General features: G+C 43.0%; 1 protein-coding gene across 1 annotated transcript; it reads left to right on the top strand.

Moving 5' to 3' along the window:
- Window positions 1-1,112: 1,112 nt before the first annotated feature.
- LOC110835345 (uncharacterized) lies at window positions 1,113-7,727 on the top strand. The gene is made up of 3 exons (XM_022075474.2): window positions 1,113-1,550; window positions 4,292-4,674; window positions 6,588-7,727. Exons 1-3 carry the CDS (start codon window positions 1,113-1,115, stop codon window positions 7,132-7,134), a joined length of 1,368 nt encoding a protein of 455 aa, XP_021931166.1. The 3' UTR covers window positions 7,135-7,727.
- Window positions 7,728-17,299: the final 9,572 nt, after the last annotated feature.

Raw genomic sequence — 17,299 nt, 5'->3', positions numbered from 1 at the left:
CAAAATTTTTCCAAACGCGTCGAGGTGGTGGAATGATAATAACTCGTGTACCAACATAATATTTAAACCCAAGATTGTGAACTCAATCCATTCCTCAAGAGAAAGCTTAAAATTTCCGAATAGCAGGGCAGGTATCAAGCAAAGATCGTCACAAGACGATGCCCTAGAAGCAACTGAACTTGTGTCATTAAACACTAATGCAAAACGTATTGGTTCTTCTGGCAAACGCTGAATGTTAAATGTACATCGCAATCCAAGCCTTGTTAGAATAGTGCCTAAGCGCCACACAATTGTAAAATAATCGCCATGTAATTTTGCTTAAAAATAAGCACTATTGTTGCTAATTTTTCCTTGGGGGGTGTCGCATATGGACCCTCTTGCCATACATCGACCCTTCACACATGTACTATTTGATACTTTAGTTCTTATTATTAATAGATACTTGTAATTATCAACCAAATTGTAAGAGTCAGTAAGCTACAGATGCTACAGGCCAGACTGTGGATATATTGAACTATAAATACGATAAGAAGATTACTGTACAAAAATCCGAATAAACTAATACCCCACGCATCTCTAGTTATGTGTCGCCCTATGATGAACTCCCGCAGCTGTTGATGAGTCTGTTTGCCCCCTCCGGCACACGACACACCTTTAATCCCTTTACAAACCACTGTCTGTAAGCACAACGTGGACTACACCGGAATTCATTACCGAACGTCACGTTCTACTCTGCATTACGCCTAACACAATCTTGTTTCATAGTTTTCTGACTCGAGATAATCTAAACTGGTGTAACTTTAATGCAATCTATATATCTCAAGTGGACTTGAAAGTGTCCAACTCACTCAATCAACAGATTTCCGCTCGGTCCACGCTCCGGTATCCCATCACCATCCTTCGGGATACAACAACTGCGAGACATGACGTCAGTGCATTGTTGTACTATGTTGACTGCTTCACATTGTTGTCTGTCTCTTAGTAACGGCCTGTTGACGTCTTGTGTGGCGAGAAACGTGAACAAGCGTTTAATCGTGAACCGTAAATATTTTACTCAGATAATATAATTTAACCACCAGGAATATTTTGGCCATAAAATCTTCTTCATCGGGATGATCAAGTTTATTCGGTGTATCAAGTCAACAATTAAACGTGGCAACGAAGGGCAGGATAAAGTTGGAGCCTGCAGTCGACAGCAACGGCAACTGCACATCACGGACTTGCCGCCAGAGGTGCTGGCTCTCATTTTCGAACATTGCTTTTACGATTTCTTGGCTAGACAAGTGAGGCTCGTGTGCAGACGATTCCGTAACGACGCCACCTTAGTTCTCAATTGCGGGTTCTTGACCTTGGGTCCCAAGATTGATCGAGCTATGGTGGATGCCGTGTCTCGTTTTGAAGAAAGTCGAACATTGGAAGAACTTCTGGTAACGACTCGTCCTTTCAGATCAGCTACGGTGGAAGACTTGCCTCGTATAGGACAAGGTCGAACAAATGAACAAGTGCTAATGGACCAACATTACATTGCACTGATGATGATGAAGTGGCGGGTAAGAACCGAATCTTTGTAACGAAGAAACCCTTAATGGTGTTGACGAGGGTTTAACATTTCTGATTGTAAAAGAAGGGCGTAAATCCTGTTGTTTAACGCGGACTGAGACGGGGCAGATTCAGACGCGTTCCTGAAAACTGCTGTAGGCCGACGAAGCTAAGAGTGCACGTGGTACACAACAACAGTCAAAGCGACGTCGTTCGTTTAATCGACCAGAGTATCAGTGACATAGAAACTTATCGACAGTCAGGTTACAGTTCTGATACTGTTACTATATACGCGTCTTTACGGAACAGCAAAACAACAATAAAAATCTTGAAACTTTGCTTACCGTGTAGTGTATTAGAATATAAAATAAGCAAAGAAACAACTATTAACACTATAAAAAAGACACTATTGCCATACGCGTTTCGACCTCAAGAGGTCATCATCAGTGGCATCAGGGAAATTAATTCATTTAATCAAATGGTTTAAACGGGATTTAGAAAATAAATAATTAATAGGGTATTTCAAGCGACACTGCACTAGATGTTGTTATTCACAGGAGTTGAAACTCTGCACTTAGCTATTGATCCAGTGGCCGTAGCTGGTTGCGGTGGGCTGTGGTGTGTCGTCCGCACCTGTGAACTCCAGAATCGTGGGTGTGAGGCTGTCAGTTGGAATGCGTGGGGTATATATAAGCTCGAAATCAGGATGGCCAACTATTGAAAATTTACTTTCTCCTGTTTAATGCCAGGTCAAATAAGCGTTAGAATCTTTGGTGTTTTGTTCGTTAATGATGGCTCTGTGTTTACTACTTTTGTATATATGGAATTTTTCTAAAATATCTAGCATTTTTCCTTTGGAGCTACTCTTAATATGTCCATGATATCATCTATGGGGCCGTATTCGTGTCCGTGTTCGAGGATGTGTTGGGCATATTTCGATTTTGTTAAATTGAACCTGATGTCCTGGATGTGTTCTATAAATCTTGTTTTAAAATCCGTACCGGTTTGGCCAATATAGACCTGCTCGCAGCTTCCGCATTTTAACTGTTATAAACCACTCTTATTGTATTTGTTACCCTGTTTTCTTGAACTGCATTTGAATTTTATGGTATTGTATGCTACTTTTACATTTATGTTTTTGAATATTTTAATGAGCGTTCTAATGCTATTATTAAAAATTGTAACGCTGGACCATACTTTATTAGTGAGTTGGGGTACATTGACATTGGGTTTAGGTGCTTTTATTAGCTTATAGGATCTTGTGATATCATTAAAGTTGTAACCGTTGTTGTATCTTTATTTTTTGGATGAGTTTGGTTTCTTTATCGAATTCTTTTTTTGGAGAATGGTGTTTTGTGCAATCTGTTCACAAGGAAATTGAATGCAGGTTGTTTGTGAGAATTGGGATGGTTAGATGTTTTGTGAATTACTATGTCACAGGTACGGACGACACACCACAGCCCACCGCAACCAGCTACGGCCACTGGATCAATAGCTAAGTGCAGAGTTTCAACTCCTGTGAATAACGACATCTAGTGCAGTGTCGCTTGAAATACCCTATTAATTATTTATTTTCTAAATCCCGTTTAAACCATTTGATTAAATGAATTAATTTCCCTGATGCCACTGATGATGACCTCTTGAGGTCGAAACGCGTATGGCAATAGTGTCTTTTTAATAGTGTTAATAGTTGTTTCTTTGCTTATTTTGTATACAAAACAACAATAACAAATAAAAATGACACTCATGAGGAAGTTAGGAGGAGATTAAATTCTGGAAATGCTTGCTACTTCTCAGTTCAAAATATTTTGTCTTCCCGTCTGATTTCTAAGAACCTGAAAATTAAAGTATATAAAACAATAATCTTGCCTGTTGTTTTGTATGGGCGCGAAACATGGTCTCTCACTCAGAGGGAGGAACACAGATTGCAGGTGTTTGAGAATTGGGTGTTGAGGAGGATATTTGTGCCTAGGAGAGAAGACGATGGGGCATGGAGAAAACTGCATAATGATGAACTTAAAAATTTGCACTCCTCCCCCCAGTATTGTCAGGGTGATTAAGTCGAGAAAAATGAGATGGGCTGGGCATGTAGCGCGCATGGATGGGGCAAGAGGTGTGCACCGGGTGTTGATTGGGAAGCCTGAGGGGAAGAGACCTCTGGGGAGACCTAGACATAGATGGGAAGATAATGTCAGGCGGGGTCTATGGGAGATAGGAGTTGAAGGAGACTGGATTTTGTTGGCCCAGGACAGGGACCGGTGGAGGGCTTTGGTTAATTCGGTGATGAACTTTCAGGTTCCGTAAGTTAGTTAGCTAGCTAGCTAGTTAAAAGCAGCGAAACCAAACCACTGATGAAACGGAAGTGATGTTTCTCGTATGCATCCTCCGTGTTTCTAGATCATTTGCTTACAACACGTGAAAGCCAGTTCTAACTAACTAACTAACTAGCCCGAAGGTTCGTCACCGAACTACCCAATGTCCTCCACCGTTCTCTTTACTTTTTCTTGTAAAGAACGGTCGGCTACAAATAGAACAGAAAAACCACCCAAAGCAACATCGACTGTTTATCCGTCAATGATTTAAACGACGACATACCAACTGCAGAGTTTGTAAACAGCTGCTCATGACTTGAATAAAGGTATCAGAATTTCATACGCGTGAACTGAAGGAAACCAGAGACATCGTTAGGTAAGATGACAGCCGATGTGGTCAGCTGCCCGTCTAACATTTGCTCTGCCCTGTTTGTTTGCAGTACCGTGTGTTGAGATCCGTCACCTGGAGACACATTTACAGCCCTTACTCCGGCTCTAGACATCTGGCGTGCTTCTACGCCGGCAGTTTGCTGGACGACTTCCTCAGGTTCCTGCGAGTGGCCCGCCATTGGCCAACCAAATTGGGGTTAGCCATGCTTAACCCAGATTTGGAAAACGAAGTCTTCAAACTGAGTGTTCGGTGCTTGATATTCATATACCACTTCGAGAAAGGAACTGAGAAATTTAAACGCGATTATTCCATCTCTGGGGAAATGCTTATTAACCTTTGCCATGGCTTGACAACGAAACATGTCAGGATGACCACACATGAACAGGCGGTGACAGTCAATGGGACGGAATGCCACATCGAGGCTTATTATAGGTAAGTAAGGGGACATTAACTTGGGGCCCCGCGATAGGGAAATCCTTTTATCAATGAATAACACGCCATCTTCAGGTTCTACTACTAATTAGCAACACGGTCGCTCTCCAGACACGCAAGGGGTGGGGGTGGGGTGGCGGAAGCAAATGGTGCATACTGAATTTTGGCAGGGAATCCTTCTGGAGAAAGACCACTGGGCGGACCAGGAAGGAGATGGGAGGATTATATCAAGATGGATCGAAGGGAGGTGGGCTGTGAGGATGGCAAATGGACGAAGTGGGTGCAGGATCGTGGCCGGTGGCGGACTTTTGTGTTGTCGGCTTTGGATATGCGGGTTCTTCTACCAGGGAGTTAGTCGGTCTCCAGAGAGCGCAGCGGTGGTACGTTCTCCATGCATGGCTGACTGACAGCGCTCGCAAAATAGGTCCAACGCACTGTGGCTGTGCGATTGTAATCGTACACTCTCAGTTTGGAATGATTTTGCAAAACATTTTTGAGAAGGCCTCGTTTCAGTGTCAGGTCCAATGGCGAAGTCAGAATATTGAAGCTACTCAGAGTCGCTTGTAAAATGCTCCGCTACAAAACTGGAACCCCTAAACAGGTCTGAAGTATACTTACGATATTTTTGGAAGCTTTATATCACAAAAAGGAAGTCTTAAATGTTTTACAGTAAAAATGCTTCTTTCTCGCCGTACTATAAATTATTGTTCAACTTGAAACTGATGCCGTCTGTCACAGCGACTTGTTTAGTTAGAAGTAATCCGGAAACTTAGGAAGGAAGCTTGATCACAAATTACATAAACGCACATTATTAAAACCTACGTTTTTCCCACCCGCACGCCATAGTCTGTTCACTTCTATGGATCGAGCAATTCTTGCTGTTTATTCTGATTCCCCTTTCTCGTTACTGAGCGTGAATTCGCGTAAGCAAGAATAAATATCAAATCTCAACCCGGAGACGGATATCTTGATCGATATTTTCCTCGCTGACTTTCTCGTGAGAGTCGTGAATGCGCCACCTCCATGAACGACTGTCCACTGTTGTGGGACATTTGTTTCTTTGTTCGAAGAATCCCAGCCGATTGCTGACAGGCACAAAGCATAGCGCTTCAGCGTGAAAAAAGGATAAGTTATTGGCAGCGCGTTCTATTATGTCTGTCTGAAGTACGTGATGTTCCGAAAAAAAAAGCGATGTTTGTGTCCGTGTCGAGAACCTTGTGAGGTAACCGGTGGGCAAAACGGGCCGCTGTCCAACCCCCCAAAGCCCCCCCCCCCACCAATTTAAGAGCCAAGCACCGAACGATAATTTCGAAAGTCTTTAACGGGTACTTCATTTTGTAAATCTGATTCCCTGAAAGTTTGGCATATTGAGAATCTGTTGGTGGGGGAGGGGGAATCGTTGTTCATGCACTTTTATGTGTGAGGTCTGAGGGACGTTCTTCGGGTATTTTGCAACGCTTTATCAGGTTATGAGGTTCTGTAATCTAGAATAGCATACGGTGATTGTCTGGGCCTGACACATACGACAACCCACTGGCCTCGAGGGTTCAGATTCTGTTAGGTGGGAGCCTCCCGATGTCAGAGCGTGGTTACATACAATCATAACATTTGTCATTTGAATATTCTTTGATTACAACTTAGACCAAGGACCTCTGACTCGTGCATGGCCTGAGCTTGATTGTCGCAAAATATCTCCGAGCTTTGTTGCAGTTACAAACAGACAAATAAATCTCGTTGGAATCCAGAAATCTGGGTTGGGGTGTCGGAGGCGAAGGTAACAAAGCACATGGCGCCTTCGTCCCCCTTGACCTCTTCGTGTGACGTAGCCGAAGGTCGCTGGAATTTTGCACCAAGTTGAATTCCTTGCACTGAACAAGGCACAAATGTTTAATCTGTGTTTGTGTTTCTTACAGGATGCCTTTCACGTGGTTCAATTGCCTACCCTCATCTCATGCTCAACCTAATCAGTGGAGCGAAGAGCCGAGATCGATATACCTGCGCATGCGCCAACTAATCGATGGCAGGGACCATTTCTTCCTGGAGAAGGTTCACCACGAAAAAGAACTGCTAATTCGGAAAGGAGAATATATGTTAATATTAAGATACATTGTACCCTCTCTTTACAACGCGTTTCACCAGAATTATGGCTATTTATTTTTTTATGGACGCATGGATCGGTCTGCCTTCGACTGGAATTTGCACGAAGAAAGATCTGCAACCGTCCAGCTATTCGATTATTTCAATCTGGATTTCTTTACTTCACATAACAAAACTGATACGTCTGACGGCGTAGTTAATGTTCGAGAATCCTCTAACATGGACCTGAATACTGACATAGAACTTCGCTCACCGTTAAGACTGGCCCCAATAAAATTTTCTGATAACTCTCTATCATACATTTGGACGTCCGATGTAATCGTGAGCGGTTATCGCGAGATCCACTCTGAATCATGGAACTAAATTCCTTTTGAAAAATACTATAAATTGCTCTGCATCTCTTGCAAACGGCCCAACTTCTACGTTTCAACATATTATAAGCTCTAGCAAAAAATGATAATCACAGAAGATGGCTATCTTCTAGGTAGTTGCCCCGTGTAGTATGGTATATGTTTAACAACGTTTCAGAGGTCCTTGCTGCCTCCGTCATCAGGGCGATGAATGTGCCAATCGAGCGCAAAGAGCCAGGTCTATGGGGACCGGACAGTAACCGGAGTAGCCTGATCCTAGCCAATGAGAGCAAATCAGGCGTAGGTGGGGACCAATAGGAGAGCGTGGGCGGGCCTAGCGGTGTACATGCATAGCCCTGATGATGGAGGCAGCAAGGACCTCTGAAACGTTGGTGGAAATCTACGAGACTACACGGCGCAATAGCCCAGAAGACAGCAATCTTTAGACTCGCCGCTGTGAAAACCTCAAATCCTGCATGATTAATACAGTTTTCTTTACTCAAGTGTATCTCATTACTGATTTCTTTGTATAGCCCACTATGACAGAAATTCCTGTAACTAAAATTTAAGCAGAGAGCAAATAAACACAAAACATGTTCACAAAGATTTGCATTGCATTTCCATGAGTCTATTTGAATGCATTCCACCAACAGGCTTAAATTCCCATTGTACGTGCATGCAGTGGCGAAGCGTGGCCTTTTGAAATGTGTCAGCCATATCCCGTAGGCTTGGGGGGGGGGGGGGTAAAACTTTGGTATCTGAATATGCATTATACTTCATTATGTACATTCACAAGTAACAACACGACAGACGCTTAAATGGTTTCTCAAACAAAAGCGCGATAAATGCCAGCATGCAAGGAGCGTGTTAGCAGTCGAAGTTTGGTCTGCATCTTGGCTTGGAATATACTCAAGACAGTTCTACGGATTGCCTCATCTAACTGCGCCTGCGTAAGCCTCAACTAGCTGACTAACGATGTTTCTTATCTGATCGGCTGAGCTGTATTTCAGTGTATGGAGCGAGAATGAATCACAGAGTTAAAACTTTTTTTTTCAAAATGTTCACGGGGCTAATACATTTAACATGAACGCTCCACTCCTGCGTGCGATACCAAATTCCTCTTAATCCTGTTGCAATTTTCTGAAATGTCTTGTCATGCAAAGCATTAATTATATCCGTGTCTAAAGCTGCCTGTGGTATTACTCTGTATTGTAATGGAGCATGCTGTTTAATAATAATAATAATAATAACAACTCCCTCACGCGCATCTCGCAGCTCATGTCTCAGCAAACAGGTTATAATTACCATCTTTCCCGACACGCGGCACTTCCATACTAGCATTCGTCATGTAGAGTGCTTTTTGGAGTTCAGTTGAGATAGAGCGCTGGTCAGTGCAATAGCGCATTGCGGCTGTGGAACTGTTTATCAGAAATGAGTCAATTACAGCTACAAAACGTGGTTTCCGACTACATGCAGTTTCAAACAAGCGATGCACCTAGCCGCAATACTATGCTGTTGTAGGTATCGAAATGGCGTCAAGAAGGATCAGTGTAGGACAGTAAACCTAGTAAACATATAAGTTCAGTGCGTACACCTAAAAATGCGGACCGAATAAGAGAAGCCATGTTGCGAAGTCCCGTCAGGTCAGCTGGACGGCAAGCTCTCGCGCTTGGTTTAAAGGACAGTAGCGTGAAAACAACGTCACAGGAGCGTGCTTCCACCCCTTTGCCTTCTCCGTCCACTCTTTAGGACTGTTACCTGGTAACTGGAAGACTACTTCTGTAGAGGATTTCACCAGAGACACTTACAAATTCCGTCTCGGCTTCTTTTTCTAAATTTTGTTTTTGATTGTGGTTGAGCCCCGTGCGGATGGTCCGCCGGTTGAGACGTCCGCTGCGATAAGTTTGGTGTTTTGCTTATAATATTGCTTGGTCATCCAGTTGACGTCCCACCAGTGTATATTTTGTGTATTTCGTGTGTTCATATACGAATATATATACTCACTCTTGTTTTGTGTTCTATGTGGCCTTTTTTTACCGAACCGATCCACGTAGGTTATATCCAAATATCTGTTTTCTAGCCCAGGAGATCTGAGCCTGCAAAAATTACAAGTGACGCAAGATGCAGTGGCACTTGTGACAAAGGAAGGGTTTTGTGGACACACAGAAACTGTCGAAAGCCAATATTGGGAAAGAGACGACATCCTTCCAGATGTGATAGACCGTATTGTCATTAATCTCAATTCTGGCAGTGATACCGACTCTCAAAGTGACGGTGACAACAGTGAAACTGCCAGTGAGTACAATGATGAAGACATGGAGCTTGCACAGCCACTATAGAGTAAGTAGTCGATGTTTTTGCTTAGGTAGTAGTCTGATACCTGATGTCTGTCCAGCTTTTAAGGTAGGCCGCACACCGGCATGCGTCAAGACATGTAACAGTCAAGACACGATGTCTACGACATGACGCAAAGAAAGGAGCACAGTTGAAACGAATGAGTTTATGAAAACCGCCGCAGACCGGTCTGAGTCATGATGCTGACGCCAGCTTCATGCTGCAGACACGTGCAGCGAGACTGGCATGTTCCTTTTCTGTGCGTCAGGACTGAGACATCAGTACTCAAGTAACAGCACCAGTGTAAGTTATCGACATGAGTGAAGAGTAAATAAATATTAAGATAGTGCAGACGGTTGAGAAATTCCCGGTAATATACGATTATTCGACCCCGGGCCACTCAAACAAGGAGGAGGTTGATAAAGCTTGGCATGCAGTTTCAAAAGAAGTAAACATAGATAGTAAATGCACTGATTAATTTTATTTTAATGAGCTAATGACTGAATTAACTATTATACACATTGAGCTTAAGCTCGTTTCGTACAAGTCTGCTCTCACTCACACATAAAACGGAAAGATTTATGTTAAAGTGTACTTGTTCTGCCAATGAAGAGCTACATTTGGTTTCAAAAAGTAAGAACACAAATGGATTCTGGGGACATTCGATAATAAGACTGGAAATTTCACCGGATCGTTTAACAAGTCCCGCGCTAAAACGTACGCACCATGTTGAGCACACGACTCATTAAAGTCATGAATCCACTTCCTTTTCCTTCCTTTACGTACTTTCAGCCACATGTACATTAAAATGTCTTCCTCACTGGACGACGTCATGTTATCAACTAGAGAAGATGTGATAAGACGCAGACACGTGCTGCTTCAGTGTGCGGACTCGAGTTTGAATAACGAATGAAGCAAGAATGCGTCTTTTGTCTCATGTCTTGATGCTTGTCTTGGTGTGCGGCCGCCCTAACGGTTCGGACTTCCTGCATTCCTTGCAAGTCTCAAGATTAGAGTCGCGAACAGTACACTTGATGCTGGGTGACGCACTTACACGTCATGATTGGGATATGGTGGAGAACTTCACTGCGAGACAGGCACACTGGACGCTCCTGCCTACGACCTCCACACAGAACCAAATTTGGTCGACTTCGGGACGTACACCAGTCAACGAAAGTTAGGGACACGGACAAGATTGTGGTGAATCTCACCAATAGTGCCCTCGCCCCAACAGCTAAAGCAATTTTAAGAACGGGTTTGAATTACGCACAAACGAATCTCATTCAACATCTCTCGACGGGGACAGCTGACGAAATTTGACAAGAAACCAGTCGGATCCTTTGGCACTCGAAAGCCCAAAAAGGAACACAACACGGGTAGAGCGAGTCGCATTGCTCACCCTACGGAATGACAAGGACATTAAAATACTTTCCGCAGACAAGTGCGGACTATCACAACAAAATGAAGACTGTAATTAGCGATCCAGTACACACGAAGCTAAAAACGGAACAAACAGAGAGACGAACGAATGCTCTCATAAAGAAGGCGGACATCCCGGAAAAGGACGCGAAGAAGTTGATACTACATGCGTCGGCTCCACCCAGGTTCACAAGAAACATGTACCGATGACTTACAATTAACTGCATCGGCTCCCTATGTACGACTTAGCAAAGTCACTGAGACGTACGTGGTAAGTGGTAACGAACATTTTATTCAATAGCAAATCTGGGCTAAATCAGCGAGCACGTCAGTGCACACCAGGCTCAATTGGCTAACGTGCAGCCATTAACACGAAACTGGGTCAGGTAGACACAGCATGGAGATGGTTCTCGAAAAAATTTTCTTCAGTAACTCACCTTACACTGCTGGTAGCCAGAGAAGAATTTATTGTAATAGCATTCCCTGTTGACCTGGAAGCGGTGCGCGGTGCTGGTAAACACACAGGGGTCGCCAGGTACCACTGAATTACGGGCTGGAGGAATGAGGCCCTGAAACTATCGAAATATTCAACGCCAGATGCCCGGACACGAAGGTTTTCAAGTTCTACAAAAGAGTTGGGTTCCTTTGCGAACACTAAATATGACCTAACAGTAGGCGTCAAGCATCCAAAATAACACGGACAATATCCGCCTCAGGGCACATGAAACGAAAAACCTTGAAGCATAATTTCGGTCATATAGTCCGCCAGAGATTCGCCCTGACGTTGGACCCAAATGCAGTTTTAGCGCCGGCTGGGAAAAGAAATCCAGAGTGTCCACTTGAAATCTATCCAGAGACGTAGCAGCGCTGAAAGACTCGTTAAGTCTCCCGGACAATGTGCTTGCCGCATACGGGTGCAAAATTAGCAAAATAGAAATATCAAAAGTTGTAACACTGACTCAAATGTATCGCCCGATAGTACAGACTGACGAGATAAAATCCTCTCAATAGGGTTGGATAATTTCGTACACTGAAACGCCCGTATCGACACGGCGTGTGTTTACTGACGCAGAAAAGAATTTCCAAAGCCTGAAACAGGAGCTTGGGTAGAGTCAGAGGTGGACTCTTGGGAAGGCTTGAAGAGATGGCTATGAAACTCTTCCACAGACGACGGGAAGTGGGAAATGCCCTCAGACAATTCGTCTGGCGAGACAGTATTGGCCTGGTCCAAAACTTTCTGAAAGTCAAATGGCGTAGGCGCGTCATAATCCTGGCGTGATGTCAGCCCGAACACTAGGTTCGCAACTCACCCAGAGGTTCGATGGAGTACAAGGCCAAGATGCGGCTAATTCACGTAAATATTTCTGAAGGTCGGGGACCTTCAACTCCCGTCCGTATGGTGGTTTCGTATACCAGCTCATCCTTTCTCAGATAATCCGTGTTCGGAAGGGCTCGATCCGTCAGAACAATGGAAAACAGCGTAGACGGTTTAACAACAGTTCGAAATAATCAGAGCAAAAAGAAGAAATGCGAGTAGAGTAACAGAATATCTTGAGTCAGATAGAAAAGCAAAACCACTTGATACGTACACAGGCCCAGACGCCTTACAAGACTATCACTTACTGACCAAAGTACAAACCAAACACAAGTAAATATGTACATACAAAAATACAAACTAAAAAATTATGGATCAGCAAAGCAGTCCCGGGAACTTGTGTCGGGTCTCTGCCCCACTTTCTAAGCCAGAAAGAGACCTACCGAATTTAGTCCGAAAAGAGTAGAACAGACGTTCAGCGTTCGACCACCGGGCAGAGACTGACAGAACAAAACAGAAGAAGACCAAGGCGCACTCTGATGGGAAGAAGGTAAGGTTAGAACAGAGTGATACAAAGGGAAAGTAAGAAAGTACAGGGTGGGACAAAGGAAACGTTACAACTGAGCGTTGTCAAAGTCATTGATATATATATATATATATATATATATATATATATATATATATATATATATTATATATATACTCTGACAAAAATGATCGCCTTCCTGCTTTTGCCTAATGTTTTCCCGTCTCAAGAGGTCGTTTTCCAGCGCGGTAATGTCGGCTTAGAACAACTACGCGCTTGATATATATATACACTTCTCTGGGCGGAATTATACTGTGAAATCAAACTCCGATAATCTGAGACCATCTCATTAACCAACAGTTGTCTGAGAATTTTAGATACGCCAAAGCTCGATGGTCAGTTCGGTCTACGAAGTGATGTGTGGCCATACTAGAGCAAAATTTCTAATTTACTAGCACCACATCTTTGTTCAAGATGGTTCAGCTGTCTAGAAGCATACACTGTGGGTCTCTCTTTACTCTCTTAATACTGCGATAGTACACATCCTTCCGCTACCTTATTAGTAAAATGTCTGCGAAAAGTCAGGGTATGCCGAAAATGGGGCCGTAGTTAACGCCATTTATAAATGTTCAAAATCATATTGTTGGTCCTGTGTTCAAACAAAACTTTAATTCTTTCTAATCAGCTGGGTCAGCGCTTTTGCTCGTTGTGCACAATTTGGTACCATTTTACGATAAAATCCTATCAATCCAAGAAAAGATTTAACTTCACGTACCGTTTATGAAATTGGTCAGCTCATTATCACTTTTACTTTCTCTGGGTTGGCTTTTATTCCCTTTCTACCTGTAACGTAACTCAAATATTCAACGTGAGGCTGTGCTATGAAACATTTATCAGGCTGCAGCTTTGAATTAGCTCTCGTAAGCCAATCTAACACAAGCTCTCGCCTTTTCGCAAGCTCTGCACTGAAAAGTATTAGCAGGAGATCTCACTGCCTATTAAATCTCGCAAATATTTTATTCATCAGGGACTGAAACGTCAGAGGCGAATTACATAAACCAAAACATAACCGATTATTATTCGTAATGCCCAAAGGGTACACCGAATGCAGTTCTCTTTATCTTTCTCCAAAACCTCCACTTGAAAAAATCCACTGAAACAGTCGAGTACTATAAAGTAACTGCTTCTATGCAGACGCCAAACGTGGCAAGAGATGTGCCTGAAACTTAGTGCATTTAAACCTCTAAATTCTATGCACATTCTACACTTCTGTGTGCCATTCATACTCCTTTTTGCAACCAATATGGCGGGGCTTGAACCTATACCTTTTTTCAACAAATTTGGAATTTGTTCTTTCATAACATCTCTTAAAGCGTACGGTACCCTACATAGAAGTTTTCTTATTGGCACTGCATTTCCTGCAACTATGGCATGAGTTACCATTTTAGTACTATCGAAATTAATGTATCCCTCTTTTATAAATACATGAGCGTAATTCTGTAAATCTGGCTCTATCATTGCTCTCTCCCTCTGGATTAAATGCTTCACTTTACTTTTTAGTACTGTCCGCACTATCGCTGTAACCCTGTTTCTTTGTCTCGAAATTTGTTCACAGTTTCCGTTGACTCGGTTAATTAGAGCTCCGGATACCTCGCGTGGATATCCTACCATCGTCTGCTTTGGAATTTCTAGGGGTTCTCGACTTGCATTAGTCATTTGCAATAATACGTGCTCTGAATCTGCCCTCGTTTCAATCGCCATAGTATCTTCTCTAGCCTGTTCTTTCAAACCCAAACTTGTACTGACGCCGTACATAGGCGCAATTGGAACGATTTCGTCTGTCTGTACTTGGTCTTGCTGTTACTTTAATGTTGAAAAATAAAATAAAGTTGAAACGTTCTAAGTGTGTCAGAAGTTGGTTAGATGGATCAAAACGTTCTCACATAAATTTGTTGAATGAAATTCGATTAGAGCCGACGGACTGGCATAACTACCTGCGAATGGATGAGGACACATTTGGAACGGTTAAACTTAGGATTTGAAGTTCTCGGTGGCTGCTTGCTAAATGCTACAAGCCTTGCCTTTACCCTCGTCTCTGCCCACACACGTTGCGACTTGTAAACATTCAGTAAGTCTCGAGGCAAGAAATCAAGCGACTGCAGATTTATCGGAGGCTCGGTTTCCGGCCAAATTCTCCACACACGCTCCGGTTTGCCTTCAGAGACGTAAGCCTTCCGGTAAGCCGTAGCGTGTGTGGCCACCCTTACAAGCGGTTCTTTGTACTGGAACGATTGACGTTCTGCGGACACGCCAGAGTCCTCCATTATGACACGGGAGGTAATGGGGGTGTAGGAAGTTAGGAGTGCTGAAACCGTGGTTAGCGGAACTATTTTTACGCCTGCCTGTTTTACTGTTGCTACCGGCCTTGTCACTCTATCGACTGTCAGTAACAAAAACACTATTTGACTTATTTTCCGCATTGACAGTCAAGTGAACCGTGTTCGCTATTTCGAGTGTCTCTGTCATTCTTTTAACCAACTAACTAGATGGATTACCGAACCCGAAGGTTCATCACCGAATTAACCAAAGCCCTCCACCGGACCCTGTCCTGGGCCAACAAAATCCAGTCTCCTTCAACTCCTATCTCCCATAAATCCCACCTGACAATATCCTCCCATCTACGTCTAGGTCTCCCCAGCGGTCTCGTCCCCTCGGTCTTCCCAACCAATACTCGGTGCACACCTCTTGTCCCATCCACGCTCGCTACATGCCCATCCCATCTCATTCTTCTCGACTTAATCACCCTGACAATACTGGGGGAGGAGTACAGATTTTTAAGCTAATCATTATGCAGTTTTCTTCACGCCCCATCGTCTTCTCTCCTAGGCCCAAATATCCTCCTCAACACCCGATTCTCAAACACTTGCAATCTATGTTACTCCCTCAGAGTGAGAGACCATGTTTCGCACCCATACAAAACAACAGGCAGAATTATTGTTCAGTATAGTTTAATTTTCAGGTTCTTAGAAATCAGGCGGGAAGACAAAATATTTTGAACTGAGAAGTAGCAAGCATTTCCAGAATTCAATCTCCTCCTAACTTCCTCATGAGTGTCATTTTGATTTAATATTGTTGTTCCCAGGTATTCGAAGTTTGTAACCCTTTCAAAGGACTTATTAGCCACCCTAAGATAATTTTGCCCGCCTGTCTGCTGACGACGTGATACTAAAATGTACTTAGTTTTTTCTGAACTTAATTCTAGCCCCACCTGTCTAATAGCCTCTAGCAAAACTTCTGCGTTCCTCTTTATTGTATTCATATCGTCCCCCAATAAATTAACATCATCAGCATATGTCAATAGCTGATGTGTCCCATTCAATTGCAAACCTTCCTGCCTATCTTGGACTTTCCTGATGGCATATTCTAGGGCAGGGGTCGTCAACCTGGTCCCTATCGCCCACTAGTAGGCGATTCAAGCTTTCATGGTGGGCGGTGGGGTTTTTTGTCCGTTGTTACAAATTTTGTTCATTCTCCATATATCGAATACATTGCTAACAACTTCGCAAGTTTGACTTTTTAAAATATGCTTTTGAATTCCATCTCTAAACGTTGAATATAGATAATAATTCACCGGACACTTCTCGAAGTATACTCGTGGACGAGGGAGCAACGAATGAGCTCCGTAGCCAAAGGCACGAGTTTAGTGCGTATAACGAGGGCGAGGCTTGCCACCGGCCATCACTCAGTCTTCCAACTGTACCTCTTTCATGGTGGTGGGCAGTACGTGCGGCGCCGGTGGAGGTAAGGAAATTTTACCATCAACAAAGATACAAAAGTGGGCGGTAGGTATGAAAAGGTTGAAGACCCCTGTTCTAGGGCAAAGTTAAAGAGCAAGGGAGACAAAGCATCACTTTACCAAATGCAACTGTTACCAAAAAACAGATATGCACAACTGCTCTTCAAGTTCATGCTAATCCTTCTCAAAATACAACAATAAGAAGGTGGAAATATGTTACTCTGAGTGAAATGAAAGGATTTGTTGCTAGTTTTATAAACATGATCAACAAAAGACTAAAAGCTGCATCTTACTGATTTTACTAGCATACAAGTTTGCTTGGTTTCTTGTTCTCAACTTATCATAAAGTTTTTTCCATTTAGTTGATAAACAGAAATCTTTTGAGTCCTGGAGGATCCCTTCTGCAAAGATTCAGATCTTGATAGTCCATATCAGTTAGATTTTACGACACCAACAGCAGAACACTGATAGTTTGGTTGGAACCAAGAACCATTCATAAGTAATGTAGCTTTTACCCAAGAGAAACCACCACTGATGGGAATCAAATTATGGATGCTTAGCATTTTTTGTGAACCACAAAGCAAAGATATGATTGAAATTCAGAAGTATGGTTTAGGTCACACAGTTATAATTAAATTATTAAAATGGGGAATTTCCCTCCAATAGGTATTAAGAACAATATGTGGTCAATGTAAAACAAAGGGCTCCGTTGTGAGTGATCTCCAATGCATAAGTACAAAATTACTCATTTATATGCAGTCTTTTAAAAAAGGTTTTTGTGTGTGGAA

Source organism: Zootermopsis nevadensis, unplaced genomic scaffold (genome assembly GCF_977971745.1).
Source record: "Zootermopsis nevadensis isolate Lab colony 2312 unplaced genomic scaffold, Znev_1.0 Znev_ptg000011l, whole genome shotgun sequence".
In the NCBI taxonomy this organism is placed as follows: Eukaryota; Metazoa; Arthropoda; class Insecta; order Blattodea; family Termopsidae; genus Zootermopsis; species Zootermopsis nevadensis.
Note: the sequence above shows the minus strand (reverse complement) of the source record. Positions and strands in the feature narration are given on the sequence as shown.